The 22,605-nt window shown below is 38.0% G+C and overlaps 1 protein-coding gene across 3 annotated transcripts in view; it reads left to right on the top strand.

The window, feature by feature from the left end:
* The window catches only part of TRPC7 (transient receptor potential cation channel subfamily C member 7), a 294,002-nt gene that overhangs the window by 168,959 nt on the left and 102,438 nt on the right, over window positions 1-22,605 (top strand). For 2 of the 3 annotated variants that reach the window (XM_069091683.1, XM_069091682.1), the window contains exon 3: window positions 7,550-7,714. The exons of the other annotated variant lie outside the window; for it this stretch is intronic. In XM_069091683.1, the coding sequence (XP_068947784.1) occupies window positions 7,550-7,714 (165 nt within the window). The remainder of the gene's footprint in view (window positions 1-7,549; window positions 7,715-22,605) is intronic. 3 annotated transcript variants of the gene reach the window in all.

The following is a 22,605-nucleotide window of genomic DNA, read 5'->3' as shown; positions in this document are numbered from 1 at the left end:
GGGTTGAGTGTTAAAACCCAGAGCTTTGAATCCCACTTGTGGAATGGAGTTGTTGACATGAAAAGAGAGGGCTGAACTGGGAACAGCTGATGACATTGATTTAGAGATGCACAACAAGAGGAAGAGAGGCAGAAGAATTTTTGGAAACAGTATTGTGGAGGCAGAGAGAGAGAGAGAGGATTGCTGAGGGCCAGTTCAAGCTGTACAGGACATTTGAGAGCTGCCACCTGGAGCTGCCAAGGACTGAGGATACTGCTGTGATGCCAGTACTTTGTCTGTTATGATGTTGTTTTGCCAGATTTGTCCACTGGTGAAGGACAGTGCTGTTGTTGCAGAGATTCTGGAACCTTGCTGTTGGTTCAGAGCTCCTGAGACTGTTCTGCAGACAGAGAGTGAATTGTGCCCACTGGTGAAGGCCAATGCTGTTGTTTTAGAGGTCCTGGAAACTTGCTGTTGGTTCAGAAGCCCTGAAGAAGTATTTTCTTGTTGTATGTTTACAGAAATCCTGGAAGAGGGTCTTGCTAATGTTTTCAGGGGTCCTAGGATTGTTCTGCAGACAGATAATGAATTAATGAGGACACTGGGAATGTATCTTGTGGATTTGTTAAGCTTTGCCTCCCCAGGAACAGAGATTGCTGAGAACTTGCCTCAGGTCAAGATGAAGAAAAGACCTCTCTTTGGGTTTTCAATGCTGTGTTGTAACTCAGGGGTAGATGGCCTTTGTGCTCTCTACTGCCCCTTTTGAGAATGTGCTTGGCGTTAACTGATGATAATTGTAACTCAGTTGTGATCCAGGGATGGGAAACCTTTGACTTTTTGTGTGTTCTGTGACTGACCAAATGAATGTACTTTGTTTATGATTGAAAACTAATCTCTATTTGGAAGAGGGACTTTGTGATTGACTAAATGAATGTACTTCCCAGGGGTGGAGAAGTACTTGGAAATTATTGAATTACTTGTGGTGAATGCTGTATTTTGATTTTCTCTGTTCTTAATTTGTCACTAAATAAAATGGAGAGCTGCTATGCTGTCATTTTGAACCTTGGAAGTTGCCTTTGTTTGGCATTACAGTCATGTGATAGTCTTCTTTTGTTTCTAATTTTTTTGTTGTTGTTTCCAAATTAATATATTTTCCTATATTCCTATAATATATTTTTTTGTAAAAAAAAACAGTTAGCTTAATCTACTTTAAAATAAGGGGTATGTGTGAGAGATAAGGTAATTTTTTATGAACTGAAAAAAAATAAAGAGATACAATTCTGTAATGCCAATGCAATATTCACAGCACCAATGGCCACTATAAATATGCTGACATAGTTCTCAGTCACAAAATATAACAGACTCTCCATACAGAAGACAAAAGTAAAACATTTATTCAGACACCAGAAAACCAAATCCCCAAACCAGTAAGCCGATTTCATCATAGTAGCAAAGAAATTAATAAGCCATAACGACAGAGAGAGTCACATAATCCTTTAGCCTTCCTACAAACTAATATTTACTCATAAGCCTAATTATCTCTCTTGTGTGCATCTTCTTCTCCCTCTAGTCTCTAACTCCTCTGACTCCCAGCTCCTTCGGGCTCTGCTCCACCCTTCAGCAAACTCCTCCCACCAGAGGTTCCATGTTATTACACTCAACCTATTAGGAGGCAGGGTATATCTTCAGAACCGGAAAGGTCCTCACATTCCCTTAGGTTTATTAAGGGGCAGCAAAGATCTTCAAATTACCATTATCATTACAAGTTCATGTTGAAGTTCAGGGTGCTAAAGGTCACCAAACTGTTAGGGTGCAAGGTGTGTATGGAGGAGTAATCTCAAAAGAATTTGCTCAAGCTGTCACCAAACGAAGTAAAGGCATTCATTCCTGATAACACATCAATCAGGCTCCTTCTTAAGGGAGGTGGCTTAAGGTAGACATCCTGTCAAGGGAGACAGCAGCTTAAAGGAGACAGCCACTTAAGAGGGGAAGCTCCTTAAGGGTGACACTCCATGCCTACCCCAGACAGGAGAAGCTAGGGATTCTTATAGAGGAAAACCTGCTATGGTTGAGGAGATGAAATAATCAGGGACAGGAAGGTGAGGTAACCAGAGACATGTAGGCAAGGGGGAAGTGGTAGTTCAGAGTTTTGCATATATGTAGGTGCATCATTACTTCACTGTTTGACCCCTTTGCCCTGGGAAGAGGGACCCTGTTAATTTTGGTATTTCACTGACCAATGTATTTGAATCTCAGTATCTCCAGAAAGGCTTCAACCAATCTCATCAATTCATTTTCTGTGTTTCCAGTTGTATTCCTCAACCTCATTTTCTTCCATAATTTCCCCCCTCCTCCACTTTAGAAAACATTCTGATCCTGAGTATTATATACCCTAGTTTCTTAAAAGTCTCCTCTGTATTTAATTTAATTTTGTATCTTTTCACTTCTCTTATTTGCTATTGCCATCTGTTTGGGATTAGGAATTATATTTTCTTCATTTCAGAAGCATAGCAGAGATAAAACTCTTTATATATGCTATCAAGGCATTTTTCATTAGTGTCATATAGAAGCAGATAAAGGTAAATAGCAATGAATGGTGGCTTGTTTAACCCAGACATTCAGCAGACATTTGGATCAGGTTTCTGGAAGTGTAATATCAGAAATTCTACTCTCGGACATCTCCCTTTTAGAGAGGGGCCCAGTCTGATAGATGAGGGGCCAGAAATGTTGAGGGAAAAATCCCTTGGCCTTACAGGGATCCTGAGACCAGAGTTCCTAGGGCAAGGTCCCCTGGAATGAATTCATGAACTCAAGCATTCTTTAAGTCAGGGTGGCAAAGACTATACACTATACACTATATAACAGGCAAGCATTCTTAGGAAACCTGCAACCTTAAAGGGATACAGTTAAAGTTTATATTGGATAAACTATAGTAAAACATATGCCAAATATGCTAACTAGGTGAATTAAAGTGGCATTAGGAAGTAGTTAAGGAGTGATCAGTTCTTAAAGGAACATGAACTTTTAATATCAAACAAGTAGGTATTTTACCCAGAGTTCACTAGAAAATAGCCTACGTGGGGGCTATAGGAAGGTGTGGTTTTAGGTCTGAAATGTCACTAAGTCAACTAACAGTCAGGGCTGACTGAGAAACACCCATGTTGCCCACATCAGTGTCCTGTTGGACAAGATAAACTTAAGGGAGTGTACATATGACTAAGTCTAGGATACACATGATGGTCACTGAGTAGTAAATACCTTTATGACTCAGTACAGTCAGTTCAGCCAGTACACAGCTGGTCCAAACTACGAAATTCTATAGGTGCAGCTGTCTACTGCATCAGAAAGACAGATAAGTATTTTGCTAGGGCATGCTGCCCTTGAGCAGGAGAGAAACTGCCTGAGACAGTGTTTTGAGGCTAGAAAGGAATGTGATTTTGGAACTGGGATTCAAGCACAGATACCCAAGCACCCCATCATGGCCAAACTTAACTCTCTTCTGGTCTGGGCTTTTGACTTTTCATATTCCAATATTATATCTTTCTGAGGTATTTTCATCCCCCAACTACCTACTCCACCACCTCTTTTCAGCTCCCTTTTGTGTTTTCTCTCCACCACCACCACACCCCCCCACATTAGAATGTAAGGTCCTTGAGGGAAGGAAGTGTCTTTTAGGGGGAGAGCAGGGCAGTTGAGGTTAAGTGACTTGCCCAAGGTCACATGGCTAGTAAATGTTAAGTGTCTGAGGCCAGATTTGAACTCCGGTCCTCCTGACTCTAGGGCTGGTGCTCTATTCACTCTGCCATCTACCCATCCCAGAGACTGCCCTTCTTTTTGTTTGTTTGTCTCCCCAGTACTTAGCAAAGTACCAGGCACATAGTAAGTGTTTAAGAAATCTTTGTTGCCTGCCTACTAACAATGTGCAGCTTTGCTACTGGGTAGAAGAGGGAAATATAGAAAGTCTGATACTCTGAATAGAAACATAAAATCCCAGCACAACTAACAGTAGTTAGTTGTTAGTAATTAGAAACCCTCTCTTTGTCAGTGTACCCCAATGAGAAGTTTAAGTTGAGATCTATTATCTTCCTTTTCCTACATTTCCTCAGTTCTGCGTATCACTTTGTATGTGCTGGTTTGATGTTCCATTAATTATAAAGGTGTCCTTTAACTGCCCTACCTCCTAATTATATCATAAGCTCAAGTAAAGAGAAACTTGTCATTTCAGGTGTTGGCTTCCTAACTTACTAGTCACTAGATAATCATTATTACACGCTCCTTCAAAGGAAAGTCCTCTGTAAAACAGAAACACAAAAGTATCATTGAAGTGTAAGCCTCCAACCTCATGCTTGTGGCAGATCCACCTTTCCTCTGCTTAACCCTCATTTCATCTGTTGCATGACTTATGGTACTTTGGTTTGTTAGAAATGAAAGCACAAATGATAACAATAATCTGGGTATCGTAAAAAGTTTATTAAGAACAAATTCTTGGGTGGCTAGGTGGCGCAGTGAATAGAGCTCTGGCCCTGGAATCAGGATTTCAAATCCGGCCTCAGACACTTAACACAAAAACTAGCCAGGTGACATTGGGCAAGTCACTTAACCCCAATTGCCCTCAAAAAGGAAAAAAAGAAATTCTAGAGGAATTGAATGCCCCTGGCCAGAAGTGGACTCCAGCTTTCTTTTTTTTTTTTCATTTTTCTAATATTTATTTGGGACATAAACAATCTATTAATTTGTTTGTTTCCTTTTAGTTTACAGGATTCAATTCCACAATTCCTTGAATTTCACATTTTGTCCTCCTCCCTTTCCTACCCCCCCCCCCCATGGCGGCTTACAGTCAAGTATAGGATATGTAAATACTTTCACATTATACATTGGTCAGGTTATAAGGACGGATTGTACCAGCTGGAATGAAAAATGGTAAAGAGGACATAAAACCAAATAAGAGAACCAAAAAGATCAGGTATTTTGCTTCCACCTGGATATAAACTTAGTTCTTTCTAGTTCTTTCTCTGGATGCACATTTTTCTCTCCATCATGGACTCCACCTTTCTTTAGGAGGAAAGAGGAAGGGATACAAAAGGAAGCAATTTTATGCCTTTACCTTGGTGCAGACACTCCCTTCTGAAGATGGATTGGTTAGTTTTCTTTTGGGTATGCCTCTTCCATTATCACACATTATTGCTAATGAGGCTCTAATTCTAGACTGGGTGTGTCAGATAATATACATAATACATGAGGTTCATTAAGCAAGTACAGTACTAACCCAGGATACAGACTCCTCACCAGCTTAGCACAGATCTGCCCTTATCTTGACCTGATTGTCCCAAGGCTTTGTCTGTTTTCTAACTGGTGAAACCAGTACTGTTGACAGCTTCTTTTTATTTTACTTTAGTGTTATGGGAACTGAGAACCTGATTTCTCCCCAAGGCTACTGTCTGGTCTGCTAACCTTACTTTTATCAGTAGCCTTCTTTCAACAGTTTTTACAATCCTGTGAAAACTTAACCCTTTGCTGCCTCTCACAGGTTGACATATAACACTTTCGAGGTCTGGTCTGCCTTTGAAATCACAGGAACTAGAGTAGAAAGAATCTTAGACATTAACTCCTTGGAGTCTTATTTTCTGATGCAGTAATAGCATGTAAGTTTGAATTCCTGTATTTATTTACTAGCTATGTAACCTCAGGCAAATCACTTAGCTTCTCTTTTCCAAACAGACTGGATTAAAAAGGCCTCTAATTTTCCTTTTAGGTAGGGAACCCTGGTTTTACCACAGAGGAAATAGGCCAAGAGAGGAAAAATGACTTTTCTAAGGTCACTCAGGTAGTAAAAAGCATTCTAATGCATCACTTCATACTAATGCCAATTCCTAGTCAATGCAAAAACATCCAATGTTCTCTTCCCCAAGGGAGGTCATAAAGATCTGTTAAAGGGTTTTTACAAGGAAAAAGTATATTTAGTATTTTTTAGGGGTCACTGAAGGTCTCATTAACATCAGTGAGGTAAACATAATAAAAACAGATACATTGTATTCTAAGGTGGCCTTTTAAAAAGTCAATCACTGGAAAAGCAGAATGCACTTCTAACTCTGGCAAACACCAGGCAAACCAATGAGTTTCACCAAGTACTTCATTTGGGAATACCTTAATTCTCACAAATAAATTTTGCTCAAATAGAAATGCTACCTTCCGGGGCAGCCAGGTAGTACAGTGAGTAAGAGCACCAGCCCCAGAGTCAGGATGACCTGGGATCGAATCCGGGCTCAGACACTTAGCACCCACCCAGAAACACCTGGCCGTGTAACCTTGAGCAAGTTACTTAACCCCAATGGCTTAAAAAAAAAAAAGAAAAGAAATGCTACCTTCCCTTGGAGACAGTGTTCTGGAATAGAAAGAGAATAGTCATGGGAATTTGAGTCCTGGTTCCTTCAGGTCCTTCATCTATAAAATTAAATTAATAATAATTACATTCAGAAACTGGCTGTGGAGTCAGAAAGACCCAAGTTTAAAACCAACCTTAGACACTTGAAATTTATTAGCTGTATGACCCTGGGCAAGTCACTTAACCTTGATTGCCTCGAAAAAATTATTATGATTATAATTATTATTTTAATGCTCTACTTCCAAGTGGTTATTAGGAAAATTCTCTATAAAAAAGACACAAGACTGTCACCGAAATGTAAGCTTCCATCCTTATTCTTATGACAGATTTATCTCCTTCTGTTTCCTTCCTTTTCACAGCCTCTGAGATTCAGCCAAACTGTCCTTGTACATGTAGTACTCACAGAATGCAGCCTCCGGGACCTATGGAATTCTAACTTACCCTTTCAAGATCAAATTATATGCTATCTCCTCCAGAAAGTCTTGCCTACCACCCCCCCACTTTAGATTTTCAAAATATTGATTTAGAGCATTTTGAGTTGGTAGAATTAGAACATTTAAAGAATTGTTTAGTACTCAGGAACAGCTCAGTGCAATGAAAAGAGAGCTGCTGATTTGGAATTGGTGTACCTGGTTTCAAAAGCTCATTCTGTCACTTCCTGTGGGCAAGTCATTTTAGCTGAAGTAGACTCATCTAAAGAATTAAGGAATTGGACTAGACCATAGGGCCATAGAAATAGAGCTGGAAGGGACTTCTAAAATCATTCAACCCCCTCAATTTATAGTTGAGAAAGCAGAAGCCCAAAGAGGGTAAGTAATTTGTCCAAGGTCACACAAGTAGTAAACAACAGAGCTAGGATTTGAACCCAGCCCCCTTACTAAAAGTCTTGCACTAACTACAACAGAAAACACACACACACACACACACACACACACACACACAAATTGACTTTTAGAGGTTGTTTTTTTTTTTTTGGCCAAGACTCTCAATGTTATAAGAAAATTATTGGAAGATCCTTAATCTGACCTTCCATCCAGTGTGGGAGCCCTTCCTATAGCAAACCTAACCTCTTTTTGCATTGCAATTGATGAATGTTCCCTAGATGTAAAAAAATGTGTGGATTTTAAGCTGTTTGATAGCTACCAATTCTAGTTTGCTATTTGTGTTCTCTTGTTGTCTCCCCCACAGTTCGTTGCTCACCCTAACTGCCAGCAGCAGCTGCTTACCATGTGGTATGAAAACCTCTCAGGCTTACGGCAGCAGTCCATAGCGGTGAAGTTCCTGGCTGTCTTTGGGATCTCCATTGGCCTTCCATTCCTTGCCATAGCCTATTGGATTGCCCCCTGCAGCAAGGTACAGGAACTGCTGAAGATTCATGGGGCTTATACATTTGTTTGTTTGTTTTTTTCCTTCTCACTTCTAAGACATTTCCAACTGTCCCCAACTGATCCTATTCTCTAGAATCCCCACTTACAGCCTTGCTTAAGACAAATCCTTACATTTGCCTTTGCCAAGTAGAGATGATCCAGAAGGGGAAATTCTGCTATTCTTTAAATTGTATTTCTGATTTTTTTAAAAAAGAATTCAAGATGAAAAAAGTCAGTGAGAGAAGTAAGGAATGAATGAGATATAAGATGTGGGATGACAGATAACAAAAGAGAAGGAATACACCTTTTTACTCCCTGACAACTTTGTAAGTCTTTTTTCTGTTTTTGCCACCTTGTTATTTCTATTTGGTTGAAAAAGGAAGGATCTAAATTCTTATACTCCCTTATAAAATAAACTGTAACCTCTTTGTTATAAAGAGGTTAGGAAAGGGGTGATGAACCTGCGGCCCCAAAGTCACAATCAAAGGGCCGCACATGAGGACCTAGAGAGCCACATGTGACCTCAACTAAATTCTTCCACTCCCTTATAAAATAAACTGTGACTTCTTTGTTATAAAATGGGTAGGGGTTCTCCTGAGTATGTAGAGGGATAGTGAATGGGAAGTAAGAGCACTGTAGGAGTTTGGCATAGTGGATAGTTAGCTGGCATCAGAGTCTAGAAAATCTGAGTTGAAAGCCTTCCTCTGACACACACTGACTGTGTAACCCAGGACAAGTCTCTTAACCTCTCAGATCATTCTCTAGGTTACTATAAGTTACAAAACGGTTGTCACTGAGCACTGGGAGAGAGAATTCCCTGTACTGATTACACCACAGGATGGGTTTCCTACCCCTCCCCTAGTATCTACCCCCCAAAAAAGAAAAGATAGCAGGAAGATCCAAGAAGCCTGAGCTCTACTACCCCAGTGACCATTACCTAACTATGCGACTTTTAGTCACTCCATTTTGTCCGCGAGTTACTTTCTTCATCTGTGGAATGAGAAAATTGAACTAGATGACCACTTTTCACTGTGACATTCTAGAATTCTACGATTCTCAGTCTCTAGTTAGAGAATATATACTTATTGCAATGTGAGATCTGCATTCTGGGTATCTGTTGTGCTTCCAGAGAGTTATATGACTACATTACTGCAGAGGTCTGTTGTTAGACTGATATTGCTCATCTGAAGAAACTATGAGAAACTTTGATGTCCCTTAATCTCTAAACCCTCATTTACCCATCTGTAAGTGGGGCCCCAATAGGGTCTCCCTAACAGAGCTGTTCCAAGAATTAAATGAGATAATGGAAAGTGAAAAAAAAAACCTTTAAATGATCCATTATCCTTGAACATTTGTTCTTTCCCCAAGTACTCTGGAGGACCATAATAAGCCTCAGTGATTCATCTTTGAATTTATTCATTAATTTTGTGAATACTTCTGCAGATTCATTAGTCTCTCTCTTTGTTTTGACAGCCCTATACTGCACTTTCATGATGTGATTCTGTACCTCCCAATCCTTTAATTTTGTTTCCCCAAGAATATAAAAGATTTACTTTTAGAAATGGTTATTTAATAAGATGTTATAGTAAGAAAATAGGAATAAAATAATCATGCCCCCCCAAAAATCACCTAGAGGAATGTTTTCCCATGGGTAGATACAGGGTCCAGGGGAAAGTGGGTTCAACAGAAAGTGCATATGATAAAGCAATAATTCACAGCTCCTAGCTGCTGGGAGTCCCCTTCACCCTTTGTGAGGTTTTCATGAAGCTTCTCTTAAGCATAGTCAGTGTAGACCCTTGAAGCTGCAAGATTTTTTTTGAAGCAATTGGGGTTAAGTAATTTGCTCAAGGCTACATGGCCAGTTATTTCTGGGTGTGGTGCTGAGTATCTGAGCCCAGGTTTTATCCCCAGGTCATCCCGACACTGGAGCCGGTGCTCTTACTCGCTGTGCTACCTGGCTGCCCCCTTGAAGCTGCAAGATTTTAAGACTGAAGCAAGTCTAATTTTTCCTGGTTCCCAGCCTCCTGGAGGTACTACTAGGAAACCAATGAGAATTCTAAATCTCTTCTAAATCTAAATCCTTCCAAGTTCACAAAATTGTCAAGGATGGAGGGAGAAAAAGGCTTTCTTCTGTTCAGTCCATCAAGTGACTTATTTTCGGGGGCTTGACTGGAACTACTCTCTCAGTTAGACTGATCTAACATTCAATTGTCTGGGTTCCAAACCAGATTGCTGTTATTGGGAATGACAACGTCTTTAAGTCAATCTGAACATATTTCCTTTGTAATAGTATTATTTAATTTCATTCAATGGTTTTCACTCCTTCCCAATTAATTAGGGTCTTTTCCCACCTACTTTAACACCTTTGTTTGATTTATTGGTTGGTTAAATGTATGTGTTCTCACCTAATTAAGGTAGTTACTTTAACTAAGGTGGGGAGAATAATTGAATGATTGATTCAATTGCCACTCTCCTTACACTTTGTATGAAAAGATTTCCCTAAGTGAAGAATCCCTGGGACTGTGTTTACACAAATGGAAAGACAAATAATTATTTCATATCCTTTCCTGAGAGTATCTTAAGGTGGGACCTGGGAAAGTGAGAGTACAATTATCCCTCCCAAACTGCAACTTTCCACATTGCAGCTTTGGTATCTTAAGTCAGCATAGAAAATTAAATGAGAATTTGGGGGAATTTTGTGAAAGTCACAGATGATACACAAAGGTCAGCAGATGACACAGAAAAAAATTTAGAGACTCAGAAATGCATAAAATATATGCATATTATTGTATATCAATCTAAATTTTACACTAAGGTACTATAAACACCTCATAAAAGAAAAAGAAAACATTCATAGTTCCCTGGTATGAAGGTAGGGCCAAAAAATTTTACACAGATTTTCCAGGTAGTAGGGCCCTGGCTCTCTAACCCCTACAATGTGGAGAAGACATAAGAAAGGATGAAAAATGCTTTTCCATTTTTCCAAAATGTATCCCTGCTTCCCTACATAAGCCTCACCTAGTGTATAATTGTGCTAAGAAAATGAAGGAAGAAAAGAAGACTCAAATGGATATGAATTTTTTTTTCCTCCCAGAATAAATACAAACCTTGGTCATGGAAGCTATGTATCCCACAGAGAATAGTCCACTATTATTCTCTAACCCAGATAATTTCCAAAGTGCAACTATTTGGCCTTATGAAAAAAATAGCTACTGTTTATAGATTGCTTTTAGGTTTACAGAGCACTTAATGTAAATTATCTAACCTAGCTCTTACAACAATCCTGTGAAATAAGGCAATATTAACCCAATTTTTACAAATGAGGAAATTAAGGCACAGAGAAGTTAGATAACTTATCTATAGTTATGCAGATAGTAAGTTTTAGAACTAAGATTTGTATCCAGGTTTTTTTTTTTATTTTGAAGTCTTTTGATTTCAAATCCAATGCCAGTTCTACTGACTGGCACAAAATCAAGACAAGCTATAGGTTGTTTTTTTTTTTTCTGTAGTTCTTGTAAATTTCCTCTCAAGGGATGGAACAAAGATCCATGTAGTATGTTCAAGGTATTTTCAGTTTAATGTTTAAGATTATTCTCAAGTCCTCCAAAGTTACATTACCCTAGTTACTATTTCCAAAACTAATTAAAATTAGCTAGAAAAGGTTCAATGAGAAATATGACAATTTTGAGAAGGTCAACTACATGGGAAATTGCATCATCTGTCTTATAAAAATGGCAGTTATGACCTCTTCCTCCTAGTAATGGAAAGATAAGATAGTGTGTTCACAGCACAGAAACTGAAAAGGAAATGCACTTATTCTTTAGGCTAAGAAGTAATCTCACCTGATAATATTATTCATGGCAGGTAGAAAGCTAACAGTCTTCATTCAGCATGAGGGATGGAAAAGAGTATATATATTTTAAATAGACATTGAAATACGACAAATGTTTTCTCTGTGTGAAGGGTAATATCCTAAAAAAAAAAGCTATTTTATAGAGAATACTGAGTCATTCCAATTTACACTTAATGGGAATTTTCTGTCTGCGAAATGCCATAAATGGAGTGAAGCTTGTATGCATTCAATGATCATATCTATGCAGATTATTCTCAGATAATTTATCCTGCCCCAACCTCTCTGCTGACCTGCAGTCTCATACCTCCAACTTTCTACTGTATATCCCAAAATTGTCAGTGAGCTTTTAAATTGATCTACTAAATTGGATGGCCTTTTCTCAAGCCTCATCCTTCTTGGTTTCTCTGAAGCCTTTGAGCCTGTTAATTACCCTATTCTCCTTGATACACTCTTTTCTACAGGCTTTCATGACTACTCTCTGCTGGTTCTTTTCCTACCTATCTGACCATTCCTCAATTTCTTTTGTTGGATCTTCATTCAGATCACAAACTTGAGTCCCCCAGGGCTCTGTCCTGGACCTTTTTCCCTTCTCCCTATATACTATTTCACTTGATGATTTCATCAGCTCCTGTAGATTCAATTATCATATCTATGCTGATGATTTTCAGCTCTACTTATTGAGAGCTAACCTATATGCTAACCTCCAGTTTCACATCTCCAGTTGACTATTATACAACTTAAACTGGATGTCCTGTAGACATCTCCAGTTCAACATGTCTAAAACAGAACTCGTTACTTTCTCCCCAAACTCTCTCCTTTCCCTAACTTCCTATTACTATTAATAGTATCACCATATTCCCAGTTACATAGGCTTACAAACTAGGTATCATCCTACAACCCTCACTTTCTTTCTACTTCAGTCATGTCTGACTCATCATAACCTCATTTGGTATTTTCTTAGCAAAGATACTTGAGTGGTTTTCCGTTTGCTTCTCCAGCTCATTTTGTAGATGAGGAAACTCTTAATTAAGAAAACTGAGGCAAACAGGATCTAAGTGACTTGCCCAGGGTCACACAGCTAGTACATGTCGGGGGCCAATTTGATTTCAGGAAGATGAGTCTTCCTGACACCAAGCATGGCACTCTATCCACTACACTAGCTAAGCTTATAAACTAGGTATCGTGCAATCCTCACTCTCTTTCACCTTTCATTTCCATTGTATTACCAAGCTCCGTCAATTTCACCTTAATGCCATCTCTATTATATATCCCTTCTCTCTTCTAACATTGCCACCTGTAGCAGCAAACACCCCAAGCGTCCTCAGGGTGGCTGCCAACACAGGTTCTTGGATCTGCTTTGTTAAAGGAAAGCAACTCAAAATGGGTTAACAAGCTTACTTTAATCAGTCAAATATGTATCATTTACCTAGTTCAGGGGAAAAAGGTCAGCACTCCGAACTTCAGAATATACAGACATAATTATCAAGACGGAGAAACAGATCAAGTAGACAGTTTTCAAACTGTCCAACCATTACATCCATACCCAGTCAACATCTGGGTTTCAACATCTGGGTTTTTCAAAGCCGAGGGGGGGCTCTCAACAACGGCTTCCCAGAATCCAGATCAAATCACAGAACACTTCTCAAAGTGAACCCCAAAACAAAGCTACACATCATGGCTTATATAGCCGTCTCCTGGCTCAGAGAGTGTAACAACCTTATTGACTCACTGGCCAATCAAGAAGTATCTACTGAAAAACAAGCCTCCCACCCCAGGCTCCAGGTGCACTTTAGCCTAGGGGCAGGGAAGATCTTTAAATTTACATTCCCATTACACCACCACCCTAATGTAAGACGTCATCACTTCACGACTAGATGATTTCGACAAACTGTTGATTGGTATCCCTACATCAAGTCTTTTCCCATTCTAGCTGACCTAGTTAACTATCACATTGATCTTTCTAGAATACAAATCTGACCATGGCAGACTCCTATTCAATAAACTCCAGTGGTCCTTTTTACCCTTGGGGACAAATAGAAAATCCTGTTTAAAGCCCTTTACAATCTAGCGTCGTCCTTCCTTTGCAATCTTCTTACATTTTATGCCTTTCCATGTACTCTCCCATTCCATTCAGTGACTGACCTCCTTGTTTTACCTGGCACTTACCACTCCAACTCAGTATCCTGAGCATTTTCACTTGCCATTCCCCATGCCTAGATTCTCTCCCTCCACATTGTTACCACCTTCTGTATTCCCAGGCTTCCTTCAAATCTCAGCCAAATCCTAGCTTCTGCAAAAACACCTTTCCCAGTGCTCCATAATTTTAATGATTTCCCTCTGATATTAATTCCAATTCATCCTGTAAATATGACTTCTTCCCCACACACTCTCCATGAAGTTGTAAACTCCTCAAGGAGTTTCTTGGTATTTCTAGCATTTAGCTTAATGCTTAATTCATAACAAGTGTTTACTAAATGCTTGTTGACTTGACTTGAATTAATAATAGCTAACATTTTATAGTGCTTTAATGTTTGTAAAGTATTTTATGTACATTAAATTAAATTTAATTTTCACAACAATCCTGTGAATTAGATGCTATATTATTGAAGCTCCATTTTTCAGATTAGGAAAATGTGGTCGAGATAAGTTGAATTATTCACCCAGGATCACACAGCTAATAAGTGTCTGTGGCAGGATTCAAACACAGGACTTTCTGAAGGCAAGTCCAGCAATTTATCCACTATGCTACATAACTGCCTCAAAAATGAGGAATTCCTTCTATAAGGTCATGAGGTATAGTGGAAAGACTACTGAATTTGGAGTCAAGAGACTAAGTGAATCTCAGCTGAGGTACTTACTAATTAAACAATCCTGGACAATCAAAGCTTCAGTTCTCTCCTTTGTGAAATGTGAATAATGATACCATCTATGTCACAGGCAAGTGTTCTGTAAACCTATATATATATATATATATATGTGTGTGTGTGTGTGTGTGTGTGAACTATTAATAACATTACTATTAATAAATACTTAGCTGACTTATTGATTAATAAGTATGAAAGAAAGCTCTTTTCTATTATAAAGTACTCTGTGAATGGCAATGTTTTATCAGTTTAAATGGGCAAATATATGTGTGTACATATTACATATGTATGCATATATATCTATATATATATATAGATATAGCGTAGATATCTATATCTACATGGAGATATGGATATGGATATTGACATGGAGATAGAGATATCAAAGTACTCTCAGCCAAAACTTCTCAGATTTTGAGGGAGCTAGGCTATAGTTAGGAACTTCTTTAAGCAGTAGCATATTTAGTGCTTGGTGGTGTTTTTTTTTCTTTTATATTTACATGGGGAATTATTATATAAATATCCTAAACAGAAAACCAAATAACAGTCAGATTCACTCTCTATCTATCCACCCAAGCTGTTAGGTAGCTTGAATTCATCGAATCTATGAGCCCCAGCTCATAGAGCATCAACTTTTCAAGAGCTATTTTGACATGATCACAGTTGAATTTACAGTAGCCTCAGTGGGTCATTCAGACTTACCAAAAAACTAAATTTCTTCCACAGAAATAAAATATCACATTTAGACTCAGTTACCGTGAGAAGGGAGCTTAGAGAGAGAAGCAAAATTTTTCAGATGCAAACTGAATTCTAAGTTTTCCTAATGATAAGAACAATTAGTGAAGGGAAGAAAAGTTGTACTGACCAATACTGTATAAGGTATCACTTAGAATGAGTTAGAAGGAAGGATCATGATGCAGAAGAAAGAGCAGTAAACATAGAGTCACAAGACCCAAGTTTGAATCCTGTCTACCTGAGTGACTCTAGGCAAATGAACTTCTTCATGCCAGACCTTCCTCATCCCCTCTAATAAAAGGATTGGATCAGATGACTTTCAACGTTCCTTCCAGCTCTAGATCTGTGATCCTTATGAAACCAACCATGACTTCTGGGGGTTGACCAATGAAGAAGACAGAGAGTGACCACTCCTTCAGGGGTGAGATAACTGACAGCATTTAGGAATTCTGAGGAAAATATACAAGATACCAAAGGTACAAGATACATTTTAGAGATGGCCAGTGACAATGCTTTTACTTGACCATGCACGTTGGTTTCAAGGATTTTGTTTATCTCTCTTTTTTTTTTTACATGGGGGAAGGGTAAATGGGAGAGAGAAAAGAGATTTTTGCTCATTAAAAAATTAAAATTAATAAAATCAGAATTCAGCTAGAGTATTTTTAAACTCCCTTATAATTCTAAATCTTAAAAGAAAAATACAGGCTACCACCTCCTCCCAACTAAGTAGAAAAGTAATTGACTATGGGTGCAAAATAAAAGATACATTGTTAGCCATGTTCAATCTATTGATTTCTTTTGCTTAGCTGTTCTTTCTTTTGAGAAGTAAACAGGTATAAATAGGGGTTGGTAGGTGGCACAGTAGAAAGAATGCCAGGCCTGGAGTCAAAAAGACTCATCTTCCTGAGTTCAAATCTGGCATGGACACTTACTACCTGTGTGACCCTGGGCAACTCACCTAACCCTGTTTGCCTCAGCTTCCTCATCTGTAAAATGAATTAGAGAAGGAAATGGCAAACCACTTCAATATCTCTGCTAAGAAAACTCCAAATAGGGTCATGAAGAGTCAGGCACAACTGAAAACAAATGAACAATAAGAAAAGTTATAAATAAAACATTTACTTAAAAAGAGAAATGTAAGATATCTTGGAAATATATAGGGATCTCTAAATTATCAGTTTTTCCAAAAGAAACTTATGAATCATATCTGAAATTCCCAAACTTCTAGGAAGACTAAAAATGGAGCACTAAAGTTCCCCTACAATCAGGTCACTAAAACTATATGGCCTTTATTTCTACACTTTTTGCATTCTCACTTTAAACTTAGTATATCAAAGTTCTGGGCCATAGTATGGATGGGCATACCCTAGTCAAAAGAATTAGGAGAGGTAAAAGTGGGGAATGGAAGGGGAAGTATCTTTGTATATTAAGGAGATACACTCATATGAGGAAATCCAGAATCAGAATAGGGAAGCATGAAGGAGAATATTTGGTAAAGTTAAGATGAGGGGAAAACAGAAATGATTTTATCTTTGAAGTATATGACAGACCACCTAGTCAAAAGGAAGAAAGGGATAAGGCATTTGGGAAATAGATCTCGAACATGATTCAGAGACACGATATAGTAGTTATTGGGAGACTTCAGTTATTCTGAAATCTAATGGAGTTTGCTTAGAATAGCTAATAGTTTCTTGACTTGTGTTAGTGAAAATTTTATCCTTCAAAGGTTCAAAGAATCAGCAAGATGAAATTCTGTTCTGAAACTAATTCACAGTAACAGAGAGGGACTGGTTACTGTGATGGAAATAACGGGAGCCTTCAAGGAACATGACTATTCCATCACAGAGTTTATTAAAGAGAAGTAGAGGGGAGAAAAGGTATCATCTAACAAACACCCTAGATTTTTGGAAAGCAGAATTCAAGACATTGAGAGAGAAGATAGATAGGTCCCCATACACTAAAAAATCTTCAGGGAAAGAAGTTAACCTAAGAGGGGTGTTCAAGAATGAAAGTCTAAAGATATATAGATTTTTCTTAAGGACCGTATATGGATTCACAGGAAAGCCATCAACCAACTGAGAATTTTAAAAGATGAAAGAAAGACCATACAGAAGATGAGCATAAAAATGTGACACAGTCCTATAAAATGTGTCAGGAATGGTAAAGACCAGAATAATCTGAAGCTTGCAGGGGAAGTTAAGGAAAACAAAAGAGTCTTCTAAAATCATATTGAAAGAAACAGAAGGATCAAAAAGGAATAAAACTTTTGCTTGGAGTGAATGAGATGATAATGACAACAGAGGGAGAATCGTTTTTCCCTTTGTTTTTTGTTGTGTGTGTGGTTTTGGTTTTGGTTTTTTTCCCCCTTTTCTTTCTCCTCAAAAGAGAATGATATAGCATAACAAAAAATATTGAGTGAATCAATGTCCTTGATAAGTAAGGGGATTATAAGAGAATATCTAGCTATCTAGCTGCCCTTGAAGAATTCAAGTCACCTGGCTTGGATAAGCTACATCTTCAGGTTCTGAAAGAGCTGTCAGTTCTATTTAAAAGATCATGGAAAAGGGGGAAAAGGTATTAAAAATTGCTGACAGGCATATGTTGCCCCAATTTTCAAAAGAGGGAAGAGAACAGAGTCTATAAACTCTAAGACAATGATTTTGACTCTGTTTACTAGGAAAATCCTTGAAGGGATCATTAAAGAGATGTTTGGTGGATATTTAGAAAGGAAGCTAGCATAGTTTCACCAAGAACTGTTCTTTCAAAAAGATACCTAATTTCCTTTATTGACAGGACTACTAAAGTAGTAGATGAGGAGGGTGCTGTGGATATAGGCTAACTAGATGTTAGCAAAGCTGTTTATAAAATATTTCATACTATTCTCGTGGAAAAATGAAGCTTAGACTATAATGCAGTCAATTGGACCCCAACTCTTCGGATGATGACTAGACTCAAAAATTCGTTGTTTATAGTTCAATATCAATTTGGCAGGAAGTCTGCAATGGAGGACGTAAGGTATCCATTTGTGTTTTGCTGTTTAATAATTTGTCTGTGACTTGGATCAAGGTACAGATGAATGCTCATCAAATTTGCAGGTGACACAAAGGTGAGAGGGATAACTAACTACCATATGACAAGAGTCAGGACCAAAAGGGATCTTGACAGGCCAGAGCATGGAGATGAATCTAATAGAATGAAATTCAATAGAGATAAATATAAAATCCTATACTTAGGTTCAAAGAAATCAGCTCCACAAACATTAAGATGACAGACAGGAGTTGATCTGAAAAGGATCTGGGGGTTTTGATGAACTTTGAACTCAGCAGGAGTTAGCAGCATGTTGTGGCAGCCAACAAAAAACAAAGACAATCTAAGGTTACATTAGAAGGGGCATAATTTCCAGGAACAGAGGCAGGGTAATCCCACCGTCCTCTGCCCTTGACACATCTTACATGGAGTGTTAGGTTCACTTCTGGGTACCATTAATGTTAAGTGTTGAGTGTTAATGTTCAGTGTTAAGGAATATTGATAACCTGAAATGTACCTAGAAGAAGACAACCAAGATGGTGGAAGGCTTCAAGCTTCTGACATATGAAGATTATTTGAAGGAATTGGACATATTTATGCTGAAGAAAAAAAAATAATAAGAGGAAACGTTCTAGTTTTGTTAAACTGTTTGGACGGATATCACATGGAAGGGGGATTAAATTTATTCTGTTTGACTCCAGAAGACAAAGCTAGATGTTAGTAGAAGTTGAAAAAAGATCTATTAAGGCTTGATGTCTAGAAAACATTTCCTAACAATGAGGGCTGTCAAAAAATGGAATGTCTTGGGATGAGTTCCCACTCCTTGGATATCTTCAAGTAGAGGCTAGATAACCCATCTCAAGGATGCTATGGAGTATGGATTGAACTAAAAGATACTCGAGCATCCCCTACAAGTCTTATATTGTTTGATTCTTCAATTCTGTATGCTGATTGTGGAACTTAGCTTTTCACCAAATGTCACCTCTGAGTCTGTAGCACCAACCAGGTGCTGGTGACATCACTCATGGAGAGGCAAGTTTTCTTCATTAAAGGGAAAGTCATGCTACCCCAAATACAACCTCAAAAACATACAAAACATTCATATATTGACTGAAAACAATTCTTGGCAAATTTCTTAACCTTACTGCTGGAATAGCACTAGCTTAACCTATCTGGCTGTCCTTTGTAATGATGAGTTAAGACTGGATGATCTTTCAGGTTCTATCCAGCTCTGATATTGTATGAACCTACAATCTGCAGATTAGTTTATGGTGTCCATGTTAGGGTTTCTGTTATCAGTCTAACAACTTGCTTACTTGTTGAGAGCGTATCCATCAGGAGCTATTGGACCATCAAAAATATGTTTGGAAAACCTGACAAAATGAGACATTATGCTTATGCTTGGTATTTTATCCCCAAGTTAAATTGATTATCATTTGTTTTAAGATGCAAGTTTGTTTTGGTGTGGGTTTAGTGTAATGACACACAGGTACATATGATCACATAAAGTAATATATGTAAAGGCATAGAGACTGGACCTGTGATTTCATTGGTACAGGAAGCATTCATCTAGGTGATAGAGCACTGGGCTTGGTGTCCAGAAGAGCCAAGTTCAAGACCAAGTGTCTTAGCTGTGTAACCTAGGCAAGTCACTTAACCTCTGTTTGCCTCCATTTCCTCAAATGTAAAATGGGATAATAAAAGCATCTACTGGGATTTCTATGAGGATCAAATGAAATATTTATAAATTTATATAAATATATATACATATATAAATTTATATATGTAAATTATATATATATATATAATTTATTTAGCATAGTACCTAGCACATAGTAGATCTTTAATAAATGCTTATTTCCTTCCTTCATTCCCAATGGGGAACTTCTCCTACCAATGGATATGGACACCATCTCTGTAACTTATAATCTTAAATAATTACCTAATCATCAAGCAGTTAGGTGATTTACCCTGTTTGTCTGTGTCAGAGGCAGGACTTGAACCCAAGACTTTCTGATTCCAAGGACAGATTAGTTTTAAAGCACTATATAAATAATAGCTATTATTATTATTATTATTATTATTATTTTACATGTGCATGTGTACATTTGTCCTTAATCACATTACAGTGGAAGAAATCTATGTAAAAATAATAATAGTTTGATTTTGCTTAATTTTCTTCATTATCTATGTCATTCGGATTATATAGCCTAACATGAAGGAAATCTGGGTGACATAAACAAGCAACTTTCTGTCCTTATCCATAGGTTTCCATTCTGAGGTGATCTTTCTGCCATACTTCCTTATGATTTATTTATTTTTATGAAAAGGATCAAATGCCAAAGATTTTTTAAATTGTATATTATTATGCTGTTTTATATTACTTACTATTTAATTCAAATTTATAATCTTGCCTATCATAAGTGTATATTCACACACACATATATGTGTGTGTGTATGTGTGTGTGTGTGTGTATATATATATATATATATATATATATATATATTACTAAAAGGAATCATTCTCATTGGACGAAACATAGATTTAGAACTGAAAAGGACCATAGAAATCATCTGGTCCAACCTCATTATTTTACTAATGAAAAAACTGAGGCTCAAAGATGGGAAGAAATCTACCCAAACAAGTCTCCTTGTAGGAGATGCTGGCTTTTTGTCTTAACTTCTATTGTTTAATAATTCTTAAAAAATAGTCACAGAACTGTTTATAAAAGACTAAAAACAGCACCAGAAACTCGTTTTCTATCTTTGAAGTGAGTGGTTTTTCAAAAGCAGTAGCTGTTTAGCTATTCTCACCTGGAGAAATATCAAAGTATAGAAACATGGCACTCACCAGCAGAAAAGGTACCGTGGCCTTGTGGCTCTTTGAGGAACTGTTCTTGACTGTGGCAAGCTAAGGTGATGTAAAGCAAGCATCCTTGACTGGTTTGGATCTACTGACCAACTGAGAGGTAAAAGCATCTATGGATAGGGTTCCCTTTCTCTCCCCTCACCCCACGTCCAAATCCCACTTGTCATCAGAAATGAACCTGAGCAGGTTCAAACAAGTGAATGCTGTGAAACTTTCAGAGATCAGTAATTAAGTACAAACGACCTTAGGATGTCAGAACTACAAGGGACCTTAGAGTTCACCTTGTCCTTTTGGGGACCTTTTTGTTGTTGTTTATGTCTCTTTTTTTATTTTTGGAGGGGGGAGGGCAGGGCAAATGGAGTTAAGTGACTTTCCCAAGGTCATATAGATAGTAAGTGTTCAGTGTCTGAGAATTGATTTGAACTCAAGTCCTCCTAAATCCGGGGCCGGTGCTCTATTCACTGTGCCACCTAGCCACCCCTGTTGTTTATGTCTTAATGGAGCTTCACTAACCAACAGAAAATATAAATGAATAAAAGAGGTTATGTACATACACAGACATATATACATTTATGATTTATATGCACATGTATGTATTTATATAGTCTCTCCATAAGTGAGAGGCATTATGGAATAGGAGATAGAGCTGGTCTCAAAACCAATATGACCTGGATTGAAGTCCCTCCTCTGATACATGCTGGCTATGTGATCCTGGAAAAGTCATACGGTATAACCTCAGAGTGTGGTGTCCTGGGCAAGTCATTTTACTTTGGAGTGCTCTATGCAACTATAGATTGCAAAGGTGGCAAACTGTATTGGTAGAGGGAGTTTCCTCACATGAAAATTCTCTATAATAATGAAATCAGAACTGCAGTCCCTAATTCCTCTCCATAGGTACCATTCAATTATACTTATAAACTAGTAACAGGGCTCATTAAGAAAGATTAGTAAACAGCATCAGAAGCTTGTCTGTTGCCTTTGAAGTAGATTTCTAATCTATTATAGTGGCAATTAAATGACTTGGAGAAATATCAAAGTATTGCCTCCCCACCACCACCACCAAAAAAACAAACACCAGTGGAGAAGACATTTGGATCGCTTTGAAGGGATGTCTGACTGTACTAGAACTGAAATGATTTAAAAGAGGGGTTCACATGGTGTATTGAATAAATCACTGGACTTGGAATCAGGAAGGGGCTTGAATTCTGCCTCAGAAACATACAAATTTATCAACTCTAAGCAAGGGGAATCAACCCCTCCGATCCTCAGTTTCCTCATCTGTAAAATGGAGGCAATAGCCCTTACCTTTCAATAAGGTCAGTAGAAGGATCAGTAGACCATTCAGGCCTGTTGTGAAAACTGGATGAGTAAATTACATAAAGTACTTTACAAACCAATAAAGTAGCTGCTGTTATTGTGCATTGTGCAATGCGGTATAAGTCAAAGAGCACTGAGTTTGAAGTCAGCAAACCTTGGTTTGAATCCCATCTCCCACATTTATTATGTGCTTTGTGGCCTTAACTTTTGTG

This window comes from Petaurus breviceps, unplaced genomic scaffold (genome assembly GCF_028583685.1).
Source record: "Petaurus breviceps papuanus isolate PSGF00001 unplaced genomic scaffold, PetGlider_PUasm1.0 189, whole genome shotgun sequence".
Lineage (NCBI taxonomy): Eukaryota > Metazoa > Chordata > Mammalia > Diprotodontia > Petauridae > Petaurus > Petaurus breviceps.
The sequence above is the reverse complement of the archived record's forward strand: the minus strand, read 5'-3'. Positions and strand labels throughout refer to the sequence as shown.